The following is a 20,560-nucleotide window of genomic DNA, read 5'->3' on the forward strand; positions in this document are numbered from 1 at the left end:
GACCTAATACGATGCATGGGATTCTGCTGAAATTCTTTCTTCCACATGAGGTTCTTGTCTCTGTTCCATGGGTCTTTTATTTCAGAATGCATTAGAAAAGATATGGTAATCATCATTGACATTCAGTGAAATCTCAATGAAATATTTCCATCGCAGGTGATAAAAGCTGTACTTTTCTTTATTTGTCTTTCGGAAGGTAAAATAGCTATCTCACTCATCTCAGGTATTTGATGGAAGCCGAATCACAGACTGCGTTGTGTGAGCTGCCACTGTCTAGCAAAATGGGGTGAAATCCTTCAACACAACACTAGGGGCTCTATTCAATCTGTAGCTCTGAAGAGACTGACGATTAAAGGCAACATTTCCGTGCATTCGCAGTAAACGCTGCATATGTCGGCGCAATTGGAAGTGACCTTTAAATGTGAACTGCTCTACAATTCAGATATTATTTACTATGGATTTAATTGAGTCTGGTGCTGAAAGACAATCTTATTGATGTGGATGGATTCATTCCTTAAAAGTGACAAGAAAAATAAAGTGACAAGACAGACGCTTTGTGAAACCATTACGCAATTCATTTTTATTGCCAAGTTGATTTTGAGTATAGAAACAAACAAAAACATAACATTTTCACAATGGCTTAAAACAAATAAAAGCCTTATCAAAATTAAAGAAAATAATGATAATATCCCACAATTGAAATTTACACACAAAACAATTACCTATAAAACATTTAGACATGCAATAAATACATTCATTTCACTAATGCAAAATAAGAACAATATTGAAAATGTAACATAGAAAAATACTGTTTGGTTTTTTGTTCATTGCTTTGTATTCAAACCCTTGGTTTTTATTTTCAAGAAAGCGCTTGAAAAAACTGAAATATTTTAAATGAATCAAATAAAAAAATACTGGTGTGCTTGTTAAATTAAATTACATTATCTTCCTGGAAAAACCAGAATAATATCTGATGTAAATTGGTGAAGTTTTACTGTTTAGTGCCTGTCTTCCCCTTTCCCTACTCAGTCTACAGGCCTGTTGAACTTTCCTTCTCTGTAACCACAAATTCAAATTATATTTCCACCTCAATCACCTCAGTAAATCCACATTTCTATATGGGATCAAATTGGTTGTGTGTGTGTGTGTGTGTGTGTGTGTGTGTGTGTGTGCGCGCGCGTGTGTGTGCATGCGTGATATAAATGGGGAGTGTGTGTGTACCCTCTGTGACATTCTGGCAGGCGTCTCAGTGTGTGTTCATTTCAGGCCGTCAGTAACATTGCCTATTCTTTAGTAGTGACTTTTTCTACAAGAACTGACACTCCAAAAGGAGCAGGGAAGCCTAATTAAATCTGACCTAATCTGGAACAGCCAGTCCTGAACAGTGACAGGGCAGTCTGCCATCCAAGTGTGTGTGTGTGTGTGTGTGTGTGTGTGTGTGTGTGTGTGTGTGTGTACGTGTGTGTGTGTGTGTACGTGTGTACGTGTGTACTCATACATTACTATTAGACCCCGGGTTAGATCCGAAACGGAGTACTTTAGGAGAAGTACCGTAAATGAATAATATCATTAGAGTCAAGCCTTGAGAAACGGCAATATGATATTCTAGATTAAATGGTGTCCACTTAAATCTGTCTTGTCTGTTGATCAGGTCTGCGGTCTGACTATTTCACTGCCTGGTGGAGACAGAACGCTCCAAGCAAAACATACTGAAGAAGACATGGGGCAGCCACTAGCCACACCACTCTCCTCTGCTTCAACAAAGACTGTCTGTCTCTATCATGGGGAGACTGATTGATGATTTGAAGGCCTGGTAAGAAGAAACCAATGCAGAGGGCACCCAGACTGAGACGCCAACATGAAAACCTGACGATACAGCAGCTCACCGACACTCAGTTTTTTCTATGTTGTTTACTTATGCTATGACTGGTACTTTAACTCTCTCATTATTTATTTCTCTCTCTTTCTTTCTCTCTCTCTCTTTCTTTCTCTCCCTCTCCATCTCAGCAGATGACTTGGCTGGTGGAGCTGTGGTGCGGTTTAATTGTGCAATTTCATCCACTCATGTTTACTTTACTGGCATCTTTCTTAGCATATTTCCCCCTGAACATTTCCTTCTCATAGTATCCTGCATTTCCTCAATAATAATGCTATTTTATCTGCCTTTGTAATACACTTCCTGACTTGAAAGCAAGTACATAATAACGTCATCAAATGTTGTATTTGGCCCGTCATCCTCAGTATTGTAACACATGCCTTGAAGTTAATTTTGGAACTTGATCAGGGTGTTAAGAAAAAGAAAGTAGTTGTTTGCGTAAACATTTAGACAACTGTCTTCTTCAGCAGGAAAAACAGCTGGAAATGACTTGATCATGGGAGAGAGGAGGCGTAGGGAAGGAGGAGTAGAGAGGAGGGTTGGCGGCGTGGGCTAGTGGTTCGTGCTGAGTGTCAAGAAGAGAGCGGGAGACAGACAGAGAGGTGAAGGGAAAGCAGTGCTTTGAAGTAATGAGGGAAGGATAAGTGGGAGGCCAGTGGTTGGATCGGGGAGAGACGGTGGAAGAAAAAGGAGGAAAAGGAGGAAGCAACGTGGGAGAGGAAAGGCGAGGGGGTCGCGAGGGAGTCGCGAGGGTAATACAAATCATAATTCAATGATTTCTCCAGAAAAGTGCAGTTTGGGGGAATAAATGGAGGAAAGCAGCTGCTTGTAATAAAGACCGTTGAAAGTGTCAATTCTCTCCCTCCCTTCTAATTCAAACAGGTCCACTGTGGGAACAGCAGAGAAATAACACAGATGGACAGGTGCATTGTGGTCACTCAGCAGATGCACACCAGACATCAGAGTAATTTAGATAATCTAATGTACTGCAGGGTTATTTCATAATAGTTGACATATGGATCAGGCTTAGGGTTCAAATACCTATACATGTTTCATGAGTTCATAAGTTTCCCCCCAAAAAATCACAGGAGTAAAAAAATGAAAACCTCAATATGAACATTGACCAGAAAAGTTACAACAAGTCTGCATTGAATGCTAGTATCAACATTGCTTGTTTTTCTAATAAGGCAAAGTCGGTCTGCAAGGCACGAATGAGGCACAGAATATCCCAATAAAATAATTATGAAAAGATTGTCTCTGCATTAAAACTGACAGAGCTTTATTTTTCTCCTGTCTTGTATTGAGCCCTAGTCACGGTCAACAAAATGCTAACGTTCTCTTGGCACACATTGTATAGTAAATGTCAACTGTAATAGTGGTGATATGGAGGGAGGCTGCTCTTCTTTTTCCTAACCAGTTATGTCATAGAGAGCCCTCTTCTGAACTGGTTGTGCTAAAAGTACACCACAAAGTGTGATGTTTTCTTTGGTAATAAGCTTATGAAAGTGGTTGTTAAAAGATCAGTGCAGTCAAAATCGTGATTTTCCTGTGTTTTATATATATATATTCTCACACTATCCGGTTGGAATAATACTGTGAAATTGTGAAAATGATGAGAATGCCCTTTTGGTGTAAGAGCTGTATGGGGTGGAGTTTTGGCCAGCCTAAATTAGTTAACAGACCAATAAGAAAGAGAGTTCCCAAACCTCTCTGCCAATAACAGCTAGTTTTCAGTTTTCCCCTCCCCACTCAGACCCCTCCCAGACAGACTTGTTTGAGAAATTGCTCTTCGCTAAGAAGCTTTTTTTTCTACCATTTTGATTCAAAACAATCACAGTTAGGTACTTAATTGTTACTCCAAAATGGTAATATTTAAATAAAACCGGCTGCATTGGACCTTTCTGGAAGTAGAGCACAGTAAGAACAGCACTGTACAATATAAGAGTGGACAGGGGTTTCCTCCCCTTTAAAAAAAAGGAAAAAAAGAAAGGAAGGAAGGAAGAGGGGAAAAAGAAGATAGGGAGGCTCTTAACGTTTTCTGAATGGAGAGGTTTAGAAGTAAGATCAGTCTTTCATATTTAAACAATGGGCTCATGTCCACCCTGCTGAGCTCTCCATGCTCCTCTCCCTCCCTATCTCCATCTGTGTCTCTATCGGTCCGCAAGCAGAAACACACTGCACATCCTGCTCAACACTAAAGCCCAGCCAAGAGTTCACTTTCTGCTCCTCCACACCTCTCCTCTCCTTCACACCACAACTATTCCCAGAGCATACATTAACAGCCATTCATATACTCAAATAACATGTGGACACAAACAGACAATCCAACACTTCTCCCTTTAAACTCGCTCGCACGCACGCACACACACACACGGCCCCCCTGCCCCTGAGCAAGGCAGTTAACCCATCTTTACCGGGCGCCAAAGACGTGGATGTCGATTAAGGCAGCGCCCCGTACCTCTCTGATTCAGAGGGTTAAATGCGGAAGACACATTTCAGTTGAAGGCATTCAGTTGTACAACTGTCTAGGTATCCCCCTTTCCCTTTCCCTTTATATAAAGGGTCATTTCAGAACAGTAACGCTGAACATTATCCTGCTTTCTCTTCCTGTACAGATTCGGAGTGTCAGTGGAAACACATTCTTTCTTGTTTTAACGGTGCACAACAAGGAAAGTGGGAGATAGACTTTCAGTGAGATTGAACTAAGGAATGAGAGAGAGAATGAGCAGGAGAGATGTATATTCCCACCATTGACATCCACTTCAAATGGGCTGTTACCTCTTGTCTATGGGACTTCACATGTCTGTGGTCCAACCTCATACTGCCATGATAAATAGAAGATTGAAATTGTCCACTGCCCCTGTCATTTAAACTAGTTTATTTTCTTATAACAAAACAGCTGGAGACTATTTTCTAAATTAACTTTGGAGACAAGTGTGGATTTTTGTGTTCCACGTAGGCTGGAAACAAGCTAGCTTAAAGTGTGTTTGTGGTATGAATACCCACACAGCTTTAGTCTGAGTATCATCATCATCTGCTCACAAACCCCGTCCAGAGAAAAACATCTTCAGGCTATAGCTTTCACCCACTCAGAGCCCAGCCACTGTTTATCTGTTTAGGGAAACACTGAGAAATACATCACTCCTGGTGTGCAACCAAACACGTCACTAAACATTAAGGCTTCGGGTGAAAAATAAAAGACTTAACTCACATAGAGTGTTTATATGTTTCTTTGGAACCAGAGGTATTGCCTTACGTCTTGTCTTACAAGCCCTATCAACATGTACATTTGTATATTCTGTTGAATTAAAGAAGATCACCAGCTTGACTTTTCCTTATTAAGATAATGTCATTGGTCTGAACCACACAAAGCCTCTTTGAGGGCAGTAAAAAAGGAACATTTACACAAAATATTAAGATAAAAGCAGAAAATGTTAATATGACATGTTATCAACAAAATTGTAAGACATCTCATAACCATGAAATAACCACAAGTTTAACACAAGACTATTGTCCCCTCAATATAAAATAAAAATGTGTGTATCTGCTTGTATCTAAGTGTGTACGTGTGTGTTTGGTTGGTTGATTGCTGTGTAGCTAAAGTGTTGCGTCCCCATGCTGGGTTCAGTCCTGAGGTAAGCACCAGTTTCACTTTGCTTTGGTTCAAAATCTAAAGAAAGAGAAAGAAAATATGGGACAGAAAAACACACCTTGATATGCTCATTATGCTACAGAATAAAGCCCTTCAATGAATGTTGTACATTAATACAATCCCACAATACTAGGGCTTACTGTCTCAGTCTCCAAGCTAAGGTTTTAAGATTCACTAAGTCTATCACAGTGCATTCATGGCTTTAGTCTTCACATTAACCTACTGAGGTTGGCATTGGCACTATAGTGGTCAACAAACTCCAATCTGACACAAGGTCCGACAACGTAGAAAAAGAAAAAGCCAGCATGCTCCTTGGAATATATACATTTTTTAAATTGCAAAACAATAAGTGCCTTCAACCCCAAAACCATAAGTGCTCATTGTTTTCTAAAGGAACTAGGTAGTTGATATTCAGACATGCTACTGTACTGTATTGTGCCATGTTTGATAGCCTGCTTAGCAGAGAGGCAGGGAAGCATGGAAGGGCAGATGGTAGGACTCGGCTCGGCAGTGCTCGGATGTCTAGTCATGGTGTGGATCAGAGGGCTGGATGGCAGGCATGAAATGGGCCGTCAGGCCGACAGACAGTGTGAATTGTCAGGGAGAATGTGAGATTTCACAGGGATTATTGGAAGACTGGGAGGGCAGCAGCTGGGCTGTGCTGTTCACCCACACCGACAGCCCGGCCTGCCGCCGCACCACGAGCAGAGCACTGTCAGAGGCAGCTAGCGCCCAGCTCTCATGTTCACAACGTCATCACATTAGCAGCTCCCAGTCCCTGTGTGTGTGTGAACGTGTGTGTATTAAGTCAGCAGCGGAGCAGTCACTTTGGCCTGTCAATGATAGCACGGCCCTCTGTCTCTCAGACAGAGTTGAGACTACATGGGGGTGGTCAAAAGGTTTTAAAGTGGTTATTTATCTGCAGTATGGGACAATTGTCAGTCCTGATTCTTCATCTGTGTCAGAGGGAATTGCTGCTATTGATAGTGACTGATTGGTGGTAATTGACTCTAGCCTCTCGGCACTGACTTGGGTGGCCTCTCTGTGCTCTCCTCTGGTGAGTTGTACAGCTGCACCCACCGTTGTAAGTATTACACAATGTCACAGGCAACACCCATGCTTAGTCTACACTCCACACCACCAAGCCATGGAGAAGGATTGGCGTGTCATCAGTTGGGTATGCACCATGATGCGTCCCAGTTGTGAGATCACAGGGTTGTGCTCCTCGCTACTTTTCAATAACAATTTGAAGGCACTGGGATGCAAGTCAAAAGAGAGGTTATGGGTTCAAAGGGTTATGGCACTGGGTGTAAGAGTCATCAGTAAGCTACTATTATTTAATATGAGTCTCTCTGTACACAACATCATGATCATGAAGTACGTAAAAACGGTGGAAAAACAAAGCATAGATCACTTGACTTAAATGGCGGAGCGAAAGCTGTCTTCCGTTATTCACTCCCTCATGACTAGAACATCTGGAGCATGGGGTACAACTGAATAGGAAGATACAGAGGACATCCAGTACCCCAAAAATGAAATGAAGTGTTCCAATCACTTGCAAATCCCAAAGGTTTGGCTTTTTCTTTTGTGCAGCGTTCCTTTCAGTTCTGGACAGGAGCCCTGAATCATGTCCATATGTGCTTTTTTCCATTTTATATACATTTACAACAGTAATAGTACAATAGTACATTTAGTACACAGGTTTAGGGTCTGATTGCAACACTTTCTTGCAACAGTTTCTTTGGTTTATCATAACGCACAAAAAAATAAATAAAAACAATTGCTTTTTGGTTCTCAATTTGTTTTTGGCTCGGTGGTTTAATTTAAAAAAAAAACGTGTTTACATATAGATAAATACTACACTGTTTTGAGTGAGTATTCCTTGGTCAAAATATAATAGAAATATCACAGTTCTTCTAGGAAGGTTTTTGAAATGCATATAATGCAAACTTTGGAAAGAAAGGCACTTATAGGAGTCTACACAGTTTGTGGGCATTCTTTAGTCCAGGTATTGGCCTTAGTCTGAGGTGCAGATACTGATGAAGTTGAGGTGAATGACGTTAGAATACTGTAAGTTAAGTTGTGTGCCCACAGGACTGTTTGGTAGCCAAGGCCATCTTAGCTGGGGGAGTAGCGGTCAATGATACGGGAGTGGGAGTCAGAGAGGGACCCTGGGGGAGGGGGCAGGGCCTGGATCCCCAGGACATCCATCTTGTCATGGTGGTTGAGGCGCAGGTGTTCTGCTGCCAGTTTGGACAGCGGGAACAGGCTCTCCATGGCATGCTCTGCCAGTAGCTCTGAGGCCTTCTCCTGCTTCAGCCCCAGGTGCTCTGCTGCGTATTTACTCAGGGGGTAGATCCCTTCCGCAAAGTCTAGCTTTAGCTTTCCGTCGGCCGTCAGAGCTCCTCCGGCCCCCCCACTGCTGTGCATCTTCATGTGGCTGATGAGGTTGCGCTGCTGGGCGAACTTGCCCCCGCACACCTGACACTCGTAGGGCTTCTCCCCGGAGTGGATGCGCATGTGCTCTGTGAGGCGGTACTGGCGGGTGAAGCGCATGCCACAGTGGTCGCATGCAAAGGGCTTGAGTCCCAGGTGGCTGCGCATGTGGCGGGTCATGGTGCCGCGCTGGGTGAACTTCTTGCCACAGATACTGCAAGGGTAGGGCCTTGTGAGCCAGTGGGTCTTCTCGTGCTGGCGCAGCGTGGCCGGGTCCTTGTAGGACTTCTCACAGGAGTTACAGCGATAGGGTCTGATGATCTCCCCCAGGACCCCAGGAGTCAGGCTCTGGCTGGACTTCCCCTCCAGGTAGGACAGGCTGCCCAGGCTGCCATTACCGTTGCTGTTGCTGCTGTTGTTTTTGGGGTTGCTGTTGCTGCTACCCATCTCCCCTCCAGAGTACAGCTCCTCCTCTGTGTGGGTCTCCACATGGGCGTTGAGCTGCTCAGAGCTAGGGAAGCCCTTGTCACAGGGGATGCACACATACAGGTTGTCCCCAAAGCTCTCAGGCTCGTAGGGTAGGTGGAACCTTCCCATGGCCCCTGTGGGTGATGGTCGACCCTCACTACTGCCTGTCTCCTCACTGCCTGACCCACTCTTCTCATCCTCCCCGTCACAGCCCACCCTACGGTAGCGATCATCGCTTTCCTCCCCTGCCTTATGATGGTGGTTGTGATGCTGGTGGTCTTGGTCTCCGTTTCGACCCCCTTCCTCCTCATCCTCATCTTCTTCTTCATCTTCAGCTGTGTATGACAGTGGCTCATGCTTCACCCAGCGGTAGATGTTGCCCACCTCCCTGCTGGGCTCTCCAGCCTCTGTGGGGGTGTCAGGGCTGGGGGGGCAGGGGTAGTGGTCTGGACCTTGGGAGCTGGAGCGGTGGAGGTGGGGCAGGTGGGGCCCGAGGGGCTGGTTGAGGTGGGGGTAGGAGTGAAGAGGGAGAGACCCAGCCTGATCAGCCGTTTCCATCTTTTCTGTGGGGTAGGCCCCGCCGTTGGCCCCCAGCATGGGGCTAGTGCGGCTGCTCAGCCCCCCCTCCCGATCCTCATCGTTGTGGGGCAGGGCATGAGCCAGGTGGGGGTGGGAGGGCGTGTTCTGGGACTGGGAGTTGGGACTCTTCTTGGAGAGGTCCAGGCCATAGATGGGGGAGCAGTTCCTGTCAGAGTGAGCTGGGCGCAGGCTGGGCTGGGCAGGCAGGGCTGAGGGTGTGGAGGGGAACACCTGAGGGCCCTGAGAGGAGGTGGGGGCATACAACTCCCCTGCATGGGTGGCATGGGGGTGCAGCGACAGCTCCTCTAGTGGTGGGGCTCGGGGCGTGTGGGTGTTCCCAACTCCACCTGGGTAGCAGGACTGAATAACAGGGGTGGACACCCGATACCTGCCCCCTCCCCCTAAACCCAAACTATTGGGGCCCATCTTCCCATAGCGCAAAAATGCAGGAGTGGGGCGGAGAGGGTACTTCTCATTTCTCCTCAGCTTCTTCTTACACAACGCCACTAAGTCCAGTAGCTGCAGATAGCTAGCTGCAGCCAGCACGGCCCCCAGGTTGGGCTCTGTTGGGGAACTGGGGTCTCCTTCGGTCAGGCGGCCCGTGTAGATGTAGTCTAGAATGACCCGGAACACCCCGGGACTCACCATCTCATGGTCTAGGTTGATGAGGTTGTCATGGACGACCAGGGACTTCAGGTAGAGGCTGCTGGCGGCCAGAATGTTCTTGTGGGCTCGGAACAACGCGTTCTGCACCACGATGATGACATCACACAGGAAGCCCTTGGTGCGCTGGGTGTTGAGTTGCAGGAGGAGGTGCCTAGCATGACTTGGGACTTCCATGGCATGGAGCATCGTCGTCAGACCGCCACCTAAAACAGCAGATATCTGTAAACGTCATGCAGTGCCAGTAGTATCAGTCCACAGTCAGTTAATATCTACTATACATGTTTTTCAAATATTTTCTAATATGTTTGCATGACATTGTGGTACATTCTCCCATTAGTTTTTGTCTTCTTTTTATCTATTTAGGTGAGACATGTAAAACAAATGTATTTTTCATACATAAAATGTAATCTCATTGCTGGCAAGGGTCTAATTTGCCATCTGAATATAAAAAAGAATTAAAGTGAACTAAAATCTACTACCGCCAGACATCTCAATCTTCAATTTGAATTTAGGGCAGTCAATTCAGGAAGTAAAGTTAAATAACAATTTTAAAAAATTACAAAATTAAATGCATTCATTTTCAATGGCTTCCCAATAAACTGAGGAGTAGAAGCATTTTTTTCTTATCAATTTTTGATTTTGAAATTAAAATCACTTCCTGAATTGACTGCCATCATTGACTGCCCTGAATTGACTGCCCTGCTAATAGCTGAACTATGCCACTGTATCCCCTTACTTAACTTAGTTTCGATTAATTGTATTGATTCCATGTAAGGAAAAGCGAACAGATTGGCTTCAGTTTACAGTAAAGGCAGCACACGTAGGAGTCGCTCTATAAAAGTGAGCTATTGCTATAGCTGAGCAGCAGTTGAAGATTTTGTCATTATCAGAAACTCAAGTGTACACATTCACTTCCTAAACTGAAATGCTAAGAAAGAGAGAGAGAGAGAGAGAGAGAGAGAGAGAGAGAGAGAGAGATACAGATATGGATATGTTTTCTTGTTGCCGGCTTCCATAAAGAAAATCCAACGGTGGGGTGTGCAGTGTTTTAAACAAAGCAGAGAGTGACTATTTTGCAAGTATGATGAACAGCAGGTATAAACCTGTGGAGGCAGAAGACGAGTCCAAAATAAGATGTGTCTTTGAGCTCCCATTCGGCCCAGTCATATAAGGAACTCTGATCACACAGGGTGTAAATCAAGACAAAATGAGAAGGTCCAATGGTTTAACTTGAGATGAACTCTGGGATTCTAATGTGCACACACATGCTTCTCGCATACCAATGTACACACACACACACACACTCACTCTAACACACACTCAAAAGTTGTGTATTGTTGTACTAAGGCTTAAGTAAACATTATTAACTGAACAAATTTAGTAGGATGCATTGTTCAAACATTGGTGTCTGAGGATACTTTACTGGTGAGATGAAACAGTTTGTAACTGTCCCTAAGGGCTTGGTCTCGCTGATGGGAAACAAGCAACTGAATAAATATGTCCGACCGTGGTCTTCCTGACATAAGTTCATCATCTTATTGTTTATTTCATTGACTATAAGCCCCCAGTCAGAGGGAAAGGGAAGCATGAGATTTCAAGCGGACATTTAATTACCTACTGAGCCCTCCTTAAGACACTATTCTACCCACAACCAGGCCCTGCAAGCCCACTGCACACCACACATAAACATATCAAGGGATCCATCTAAAGAAAAGCAGTGTATGTGGTTCTTATACAGAGTTTTATACCCTGGCTGTCTCATAGCCTTCCATTCCTATCATTTAAAGACACACCTCAGTCTTAAGGAGTTTTCTGTGTAGTTGTGTTGATATATGTTTAGCATTACCCAAAAGTAACTTAGCCATTTAAAACATGGTCTCGTTTTGGTGCAATAAAACCCATAACCTAACCATTTACAGGTTTCCACTGCTGCTCTCTTAAACGCCGCGGTCTTTAATTTCTCCCAGGTCATATTTTACTAGACATTCCACAGTAAGAGGAGCAAATCAAAGAAAAGGAACAGGTAATTCAATATGGCTCATATGAAAATTGATATTCAGAGCGATTGATAAGTTATACATTAACAGCGCAAAGAATTTCAGGCATATATCTGAGCACTGCGCTACTCGATTGGTGCTCTGTGCGTAAAGCTTAGCCCTCATAGGCTTTTACGCATTAGGTTGGGACAGACAGGCGCGGATGTTTCCCCAGGGTGAATGGGAGTGCACCATACACTTTTATTCTGTCACAGCAGGCTATACATGGCCTGAGAGAATAAAAAGCAGCATGAAACAGAGATCTAGGCTACTCTGTCCCCTTTACGCGATTCGACAAACATACCACCACCTTATGGGATGGCAGCCATCAATTACTAAATAGGGTTTTACTTAAATGTTTCAAAGGTAGAGCAGAAAAAAATAGCAGGCATATATTTATATACAAAAAAATAATAATAATCTGGAAACACTGTCAAATTTACAAGCGCATCTGTTCAACGCACGAGAGTGGGCTTGCATGTATGGCACAATTATGCTTTACTTTGCTTAGGTTCGTTTCCGTTTGTTTGATTGCTATCTTACTCGGATGTTTTATGAAATCGTTATCATATCACACATGTACGCTACAGACAGGCACGCACGCACGCACACACAGACACACAAATGATCCATGGTCTAAACAGCTAGATAAAAAAATAACCTTGCACGCGGCAGCGCACCGGCCTCCACCACTAAATCCCTGTTTCTCTTGCAGGTGCATGAAAAATCAACGTGAATCCGCTTGTAACCTATGCATAAAGGCGGGGTTGTCATTTCCTGCATCGTTTGGATATATCAATTGCAAAAATAAAATGTTAAATGTTAACACATTAAAATCCGTTATTTGAAGAAAATATTAATTGTGGGGTGAAAAAATGTATTAGAATGAAATATTATTAGCGTGATCATTCAGTTAGAATACACGAATAAACTGTCTGTCATATCTGTAGAATTTGTGTAATATGCACATTGTGCTTTTTCTCTTGTTGAAAGAGAAGGAAGTGTTACCAAAATAAATAATGTATTAAAAACTTTGTCTGAGCATCAAGCATTAACAGTTAGGCTATTGTATCCTCCTGTCAGCCTATCAAAGACAGCCCTCAAATCCACTGAGCCAATCAAACGTTTTAAAACTGTGAGAGAAGCATCTCATTGCAAGTTTATATTCATTATTCAAATATCATTAACCTGCACGATATAGGATGAGGCTACTTTATTTTTCATATTTTTGTTAATTGTTAATTCTCAATTATTACACATGTTTTTAAATCATTTGAAAAAGAGGTCACAATGAGTGACCTTTTGGAATATGATTAAACAGTAAGTGGATATTGAAGGTTCTTGTGTCTGTTATGTACATTCTGAATATTTTCCTGCACCATGATTTGTTTCCCGAGTGGTTGGTTATAGGTGAATACTAGATTTGGTATAAGGGTGACTTCGTGAAAGTCACCCTTATAGTCATCTTTTGGACAGTTTGGAATCCATGATACCTGTGTCGTGTCTGAGTTGTCACTGCTCTGGTATGGGGGTGAGGCTGGGTTTAGACTGAGAGGGTCTACTCTAGGTTAAGAACACACTCCACACGTCCTATCCACTCCTTCTGCCTGTCTGATTTACAGGGAACGACTTTGTATGCATGTAGGTTTACCATGTTTATGCAAAAATTCCAGATTCTGGTATTAATTAGAGCAACTTCCTACACAACAATATTGATCTGGGACATCAGTGTAGTCTTTTTTCGTTTGAGAATGGTCTATTTAAGGCACATAATAATAAATGAACGTTGCAAAGAAAAACATATCTACTTAATGATAGCAAATTAAATGCTAATTGTGTTTAATGCATGCTTTATTTAGTCTATTCTAAATGAATGTTTCGAGTAAAAAACGAACATTTGGGGAAATAGCTAAACCGTTTGTTTTCATGCTGTAAAATACTATCTATCATTGCAGTTGTTATTTTGTTTACTGGCATAGCATGAACCCTGTCAAACCACAAGGAAAATCTGTGAGCCGCTGAGCTCTATAGCTTATAAGGCCTTACGTAGCAGGATATTTTTGTGAATGGGTTGTATAAAAGCAGTAGAGCATGAAACCTTATTTAATGAAAACCACACTTGAGGCTTTATAAGTAGCCTAAGGGCTGGGTGTCCTGCGCTTAGCCTAAACAGTGCAGAGAGATGGCTCGAATTATATCGACATTGTTTGATTTTAGACAAGGCCAGAGACATTTGCATTTTACACTTCCTCTATAGTCAGAAGGCTAGATAAGTGAGTTTAGATGTTTAGACACAGCCGCCAAAATGAGTCTGTCACCTTATCAACGCAACTACGCCTTTATCTTGGATATGAATTTGATTCGCTCTGTCGTTGACTTCCTTATAAGGGGCATTTCAAATGAGACACTCAGCTGAAACTCCCGAGTTGCGCGCCTCGTCTCTCTAGAATACAGACCCCCAGATGTCCTTTCATAATCCCGCCGTAGACATGTTCACACGATCCCCCGTTATTAAATGTGCCTCTTTCTCAGAGCCACAGTGATAGCAGTTGTCAAATTGACAAAAGATACCTTATTACCATAATTGTTATAGCGATGTCTCAAAAACCAAATCAAAGTACTCAAGGCCTATCGATGGACAGAGAAAAATGGTTTCTCAAAAAATATTTGTGTATTTTTTTTATAATGGTTTTTGCTGTTAGTTTCCTTGTCACTACTAACTTGTATAAGAAAAGCCAACAATACTTACTTAAAAATGTGCCTCATTTTTAAAACTATATTTTGCCTGCAGTAGTTTGTAAAGTTGTAAAAGATAAGTCTAGTTTTATGCAACCATGTCTTAACTAAATCATTAGATTTGATTGAATACACACCAAGAGGAGAAGTAGGCCTATAGGCCTACAAACTCAAAGTCCTTTTAACAAAATATACTCGCCTACTCCTGAGCCCTGTCAACTTTTTTAGAAAATGTAATGATATGTATACTCAATACGTCCATTAGGCTATAGACCTTTACAACATGTCTTAATAAATACGTCGTGTATTAAGAAATTGACCATTTGAGAAGTAATTTGTTATTCAGGTTTATAGGCATATTTTCTTTAAAAGATAGGATACATTTTCCACAACAACAAAACAATTTTAACATGATATACATGATTTAGGTATCCTAAATCTCGCCTTCTCTCATCCCTACTCTTGTAATCTTGTCCTCGCATTATACAAATCACCATCGTTATCTCAGTCAGATAACCACATGAGTCTACACCAAATCCCCTCCACAAACAATGTAGAAAGGGAAATTCAAGCAGCCCTACATTTAATCGAAATAACTGTAGATTAGTGATTGCCTATGACAAAGGCCTACATGCGTAACGTGTTGTCAATATTTTTTTGATGGATTAATTGTATTTCATACACTCTCTGTACATTTAAGTGCTGTCGTTTATCTAAACAGAACGTTTAAATAAACGACAGCACTTAAATGTTGTCATATAAAGGTACAGAGGGGTTGGGAGAGGAACAGAACAGGTACAGAAGATAAAGCAATCATCGCTCTCCCTAAAATGAAATCAACTCCATGAGAAGCGCCATGAACCCTTCATTAGTCCGATGCTAGGGCGAGCTGTGATCTATAGCTGCACGGTGGTGGGGTGTGAACTCTGCACCGAGACCCACCGCATCACCCTACCTCTGACTGAGGATGAGGCATCATGCTGAACACCCAGAGACTTAACTACACTGTTTTCTGTATACAACTAGAAAACTACACAACCATCTGATGGCAATAGGTGACATTTAGGCTAAACCTACTTCACAACAAATAATCCAACAGAAATCTTACCTTGTTGTAGCTTTACAGAATTTAGTCCAGTGATCCATTTATTAGCATGATACAGTTATGTAGGATATTCGTAGTTTGGTAAAGTGGAAATGAGAATGTTTGAATTAAACAAAAGATACCTCACATAGGCAAACATTTCTTTTTACAAACAAAAATATATAGACTAAGAGGTTCCATCGCAAAATTAGGAAAACGCGATTATGTTTTGCTTTAAAAAAGACACACAAATTAACCAAACACTAAACGCGCGATAAACCCCGTATGTTCACATAAAGATCGCTAAAAAGTTAAATATTGGTCTCAATAATGTTGCCTGATCTGTAGCTGTGCTGGACTTTAAAAAGCTGGTATTGAAACGTTACCTGGATGCCCGATCTCTTCTGCCATCCGATCTAAGTCTCCCTTAATGATCATCTCAACAGTCTTTTGGAGTAATTTCTGACGTTTCAACTTTGAACTGCCAGCCTCCAAAAACCATGCCAGTTTTCCAAGCACGACTGCCAACTCTTTTTATTATTAATTGCTATGAATTTCTTGTTACTCTCTTCGTACTCACTCTCTCTCGCTCTCCCTGCCCCTCCCCACTCCCTCTCTTTCTCACCCCTTCCTATAAAAAAATACGTGCTTAGTACAGCATCAGTTTCCTCCTATTTTATTTTGTAATTTCCTCGGCATTTTTTTTGTTTCGAGGCAATAACGTGCGCGGGGATGATAATGGAGCCTCTATGCACCCTAAGTGTTTTAGCGCCCCATGTGATGTCAGTCTTTAATAAAACTAAAAGGTAAACTCGAGGGCAGGAACTTCAACTGACCCCCACTTGAACTTCACAACACATCGCGGCTTCGTCTTAAAGAGACAGGTCTTTATTGTATATCACACGGCCCACTGCAGTCCTACACTGAACTGAAGTTTGGAGACATATGAGACCCGTAACAAAAATGCATATTGTCAACAATTAGACTATGAGGAAATAGCCTACACACCGATAGATGATGGCTGGTTTATTCATATGCCATTTGACTGAAACTGATCTATAACACCTTTTAGTTAATGGATATTTCAATTAAACCTACTGATAAGGTTAATCTTATGATAGTGCTTAAAATGTGTACTAGTCCTAGTAAAATTGTGTACTAGTCCTAGTGAGTGAACCTTTGATATCCTATACGGATGTGACAGTTCTACAGTCTACCCCCATTGGCTAACTTAGAGCCACCTCATCATTAGAGTTTGGTGTCAAGTGTTTGTAGCCCAAGGCCTAACGAGTCTCACCTGCTTACGTAAAGACAAGCAGACAAGAGCTTACAGTAAGTAAACTGCCACAGCCCATATCCTGCGAGACTCGGCGCGCTGACAGAGGTGGGCGGGGAGGAGCAGAACTCTGTCCCCTGATATTTTTATCCATCCATCAAATATAACTAACTATAAGGTAATCCTGCAACCATGCACTATATAGTAACCTAGTGGTGTAGTCATTGGCCTTATTTGTTTTCGCGCGTAAACGTTGTTTCGTGCGTAAAACGTGGGCCTATTTTGGAACGGAAAAGGTACCTCTATGTTTTTGGTAGGCTAAATATATACGCAGTAACAGGTGATTAAGTGTACACATAAATTGTACTGTAAATTAGCTCAAAATAATTACAATATATTCATAATGAAGCTGTTAGGGTTGTTTAGGGCTTTTATGCAGGTTTGTTTTTGTTTTCAGACCTATAGTAACTTAGTGTTCCACACACAGTAGTACACACTTCTGAAATTGATCATGTTTGTACAATAACAAATTATTTTAGCCTAGGCGTTGCTATTTTTAGTACACAGTTATATTTGCACTATTGGCTGACAGTCTGAAAATCGTGAAATCTCTCTCAACCAGCTTTTGTCATTTACATCAGTTGTACAACTTTTAGAAGCTGAGCATATGTCAAATATTTTTTTTCTATCAATTGACTATATGTATACAATCTTTGGCTACTAATTATTCAATCTTTCTGTTAGTTGTCACTGCGAATGGGCCTTTTGCCCTTATCGCGAACATCTTAATAAGTTAACAATATTATTTTGAATTACTAAGGCATGTTTCCTCTCTCATTCCAAGAAAAAAATGTAACTTGTCTTCAATAGATTTTTTCAGATAGGCCTAGAGATGCTCACGAGAGATTTTGTTTTAAGCAACCTCACGATAATATAACGTTTTAAAAATGCGATATAACATGCCAGTTCCGGACGCGTAAATGTAGTCTATACTTGCCAGCTGTCAGACAAATGTTTTAAAAAAAGTTTATAAAAATATACTTAAGTAGGAGAGCTTTTATAGCCTATTGCCTTCACTGACTAAATGCACCTAAAGTCGCAGTAAGTATCCAGACGGGATGTCAATATGCATGAGGCTAGTGGAGGGCATCGCGCTCTCTCTATCTCTCTCACATCTGTCATTTACCCACCTCGGACTCATGTCTGGTGTCGTGGCCGTTTGTGAGTTCTCCTCCTCGGGATTCCCCCATCCAGACTTCCACGCTCACTCGCCCAAAATTCCGTGCTATTAGTAACCTCTTCCGTGCTTTCTCCTGTTCTCTATCACTGCTCGCCCGTTCTCTCTGTCCCGCACACTCTTTAATTTCTCACGTGCTATAGTACTATATCAGACACCTCTTCAGATTTGGTCGGGGTCCGATCAGACCAAGGTTTATGGCCGGGTGGATGCGCCCACAGCGACACCCAATGGTTGGCATTCTAGGATGTAATGCGCAGCAGCAGCAGCCTTCGTTGCGTAAAGGTACCGTTATTCACTGCTAAACCAGTTCATTTGCACTTTGTGCTTATATTATGTTTGGAATGATGAAAAATCCATATTACACTATTGCTTTGTTTTTTTAAGTGTATATACTTTCTCCATACTCCAAGCTGTATGTGAACATTTTCTGTCAGATTCACTGTATTACCAGACATGCCAGTGTAATGGGGCAACCTCAATGGATTTCGCATAGAACAGATCAACCCATCAGTAAAGCACACAAAACCATACCGGTACCAGTCATAATTTGTTCCAAAACTTTTTATTGTGATGTCATTTATTCCCCTTAATAATGACACAAACATGGGCACAATACTTTTAACTATCTATATAATCCATCATTTAGAAATTATCTAAAACTGTACCAAAAACATGACCTTTTTTGCAAAATTAGGTGGATTATTAAAATCAGATACATTGAGGTTAATATTTTGTTCATATTTACATATCCTGTCTATTTTAGACAATCAGTTATTTTGAACAGGAAATTATATGTCAACTTGTTTGTAAATGCATGAGTCTAAACTTCTCATTTGATAGTGCTAACTACCAAATATTTAGCAGGTGTCTAAAATACATATTTACTGTACATGACAGAAATCAACAAGGTTTCCATAAGACATTTGATTAAGTCGATTTAGTTATTTTGGTCAATCAGTGAGTCACTGAAAGTGAGTTTCAATCAGTCTTATCTTTTATGATCACAACGACTCAACCGTTCCCTATAGAAGATTCTATAGGCCTTGCTGTGGATTGTGACTGCTCCCTCCAACACCCAATCCTCCCATTGTCTGACCAACACCATGTCAATATGATAAGAGCTGCTACAGGTTATTATGAACACCACTGGACGGATCCCTGATTATTTCACCGTCATTATCTTGTTGCTGCTCTTTAGACAAAAGATGTTGATTTAGTAGGACACTTACCGGGCAGAAGCCTATTCATGTCTCAGCCAACGTGTGTTGTGGTATTTCAATCACAATAGCAGCTGACAATCTTCTGATCCAGGGTCTTCCTCTTGGTATTATCCAAGTTCAAGATGCTGCTGGCTGCTGTTTCATTAGAGTGGTCAAAGTCACTCGAGGCCTCGGGCCTAGCTTGGTGGAGAGGAGAGAGAGGATAGGAGGTATTGTCTCTCACTTCCAGGTTCCCATGATGAACTGTTGATAACCTCAGTCACAGTGGTGGGCAGAATGGAACCAGACAAGGATATGGGCCATCTAAGGATCTGTGAGAGAGCTTCGATACATTTTCATAGTATAGTACAATAATATAACATGGGAATACACCATTTTATTAATTCAAATGTTGTTGTTTTGTTTTGGTTGTAAAACACATATTAGTATTTGTACTGAATATCACAGCATAAGAAAAAACAAGACTGTCAGAAAAAGTGGGTTGTTGGGTAGGCCAACATTACGTTTCTCACTTCTCTTCCTACTTTGGCTGATTTGGTTAGGTAGACCTAAAGTACACTTCTCTCTTCCCTCCCCTCTCTTCTCTCTCTGTTTGGATATAACAGTGGTCTTCCCAGATAGGGCCTTATCTGAGATGTCAAGCACTCTCCAGAGGCCTGCACTGGACATTTAACTTCAGTTTTTTAAAACACAATTTACCATAATCTGGTGTGCGACAAATCTAAAACATTGAACTCATAATGAACTGAGAAAGCTTCCAAATTGCTGGTGTAAGCAATGATTGAATTAAGGACTGTGTTTGAGGAGTGCTGAGCTGGAACACAAAACAGAGAGAGAGAGAGAGAGAGAGAGAGAGAGAGAGCGGGAGAGAGAGAGAGAGAGGGAGAGAGACAGAGAGAGAGAGTGTATGCAGAATACATAGCCACTTCCTCCAGGGTCACCTTAATAATATTGAGTTGCAACCTCTTTTGCCCTCAGAACAGATTCAATTTGTCAGGGCATGGATTCTACAAGGTGTCAAAAGCTTTCCACAGGGATACTGGCCCATGTTGATGCCAATGCTCCCCACAGTTGTGTCAAGTTGGCTGGATGTCCTTTGGGTGGTGGACCATTCTTGATACACACGGGAAAATGTTGAGTGTGAAAAACCCAGCAGTGTTACAGTTCTTGACATACTCAAACCGGTGCGCCTAGCACCTACTACCATACCCTGTTCAAAGGCACTTCACTCTATGTCATGGAAAGAGCAGGTGTTCCTAATGTTTGTGCACTCAGTGTATTTACGACTGTG

General features: G+C 42.0%; 1 protein-coding gene across 5 annotated transcripts; it reads right to left on the reverse strand.

Moving 5' to 3' along the window:
• Positions 1-553: 553 nt before the first annotated feature.
• Positions 554-18,252, reverse strand: LOC110507779 (hypermethylated in cancer 1 protein). 5 transcript variants are annotated; one of them, XM_021588009.2, is made up of 2 exons: positions 18,000-18,252; positions 554-9,896 (listed from the first exon to the last, which is right to left on the reverse strand). In XM_021588009.2, the coding sequence occupies exons 1-2, from the start codon at positions 18,057-18,059 to the stop codon at positions 7,647-7,649; spliced, it is 2,310 nt and encodes a 769-aa protein (XP_021443684.1). In that variant the 5' UTR covers positions 18,060-18,252; the 3' UTR covers positions 554-7,646. The 5 variants fall into 5 exon arrangements, with proteins under 5 accessions (XP_021443684.1, XP_021443686.1, XP_021443685.1 ...); XM_021588011.2 differs by having other exon boundaries at positions 554-9,880; positions 18,000-18,251; XM_021588010.2 differs by lacking the exon at positions 18,000-18,252 and adding an exon at positions 15,920-16,539 and having other exon boundaries at positions 554-9,880.
• Positions 18,253-20,560: the final 2,308 nt, after the last annotated feature.

The sequence above is a fragment of the Oncorhynchus mykiss genome, chromosome 27 (genome assembly GCF_013265735.2).
Source record: "Oncorhynchus mykiss isolate Arlee chromosome 27, USDA_OmykA_1.1, whole genome shotgun sequence".
Lineage (NCBI taxonomy): Eukaryota > Metazoa > Chordata > Actinopteri > Salmoniformes > Salmonidae > Oncorhynchus > Oncorhynchus mykiss.

What these genes read in the sequence shown, in the direction of transcription:
- LOC110507779 (XM_021588009.2), bottom strand. Translation starts at nt 18,059, where the DNA reads ATGGGGGAATCCCGAGGAGGAGAACTCACAAACGGCCACGACACCAGA. An exon ending in ACACCAGACATGAGTCCGAG is followed by an intron (nt 9,897 to 17,999) that starts GTGGGTAAATGA and finishes TGACGTTTACAG; the next exon opens with ATATCTGCTGTTTTAGGTGG.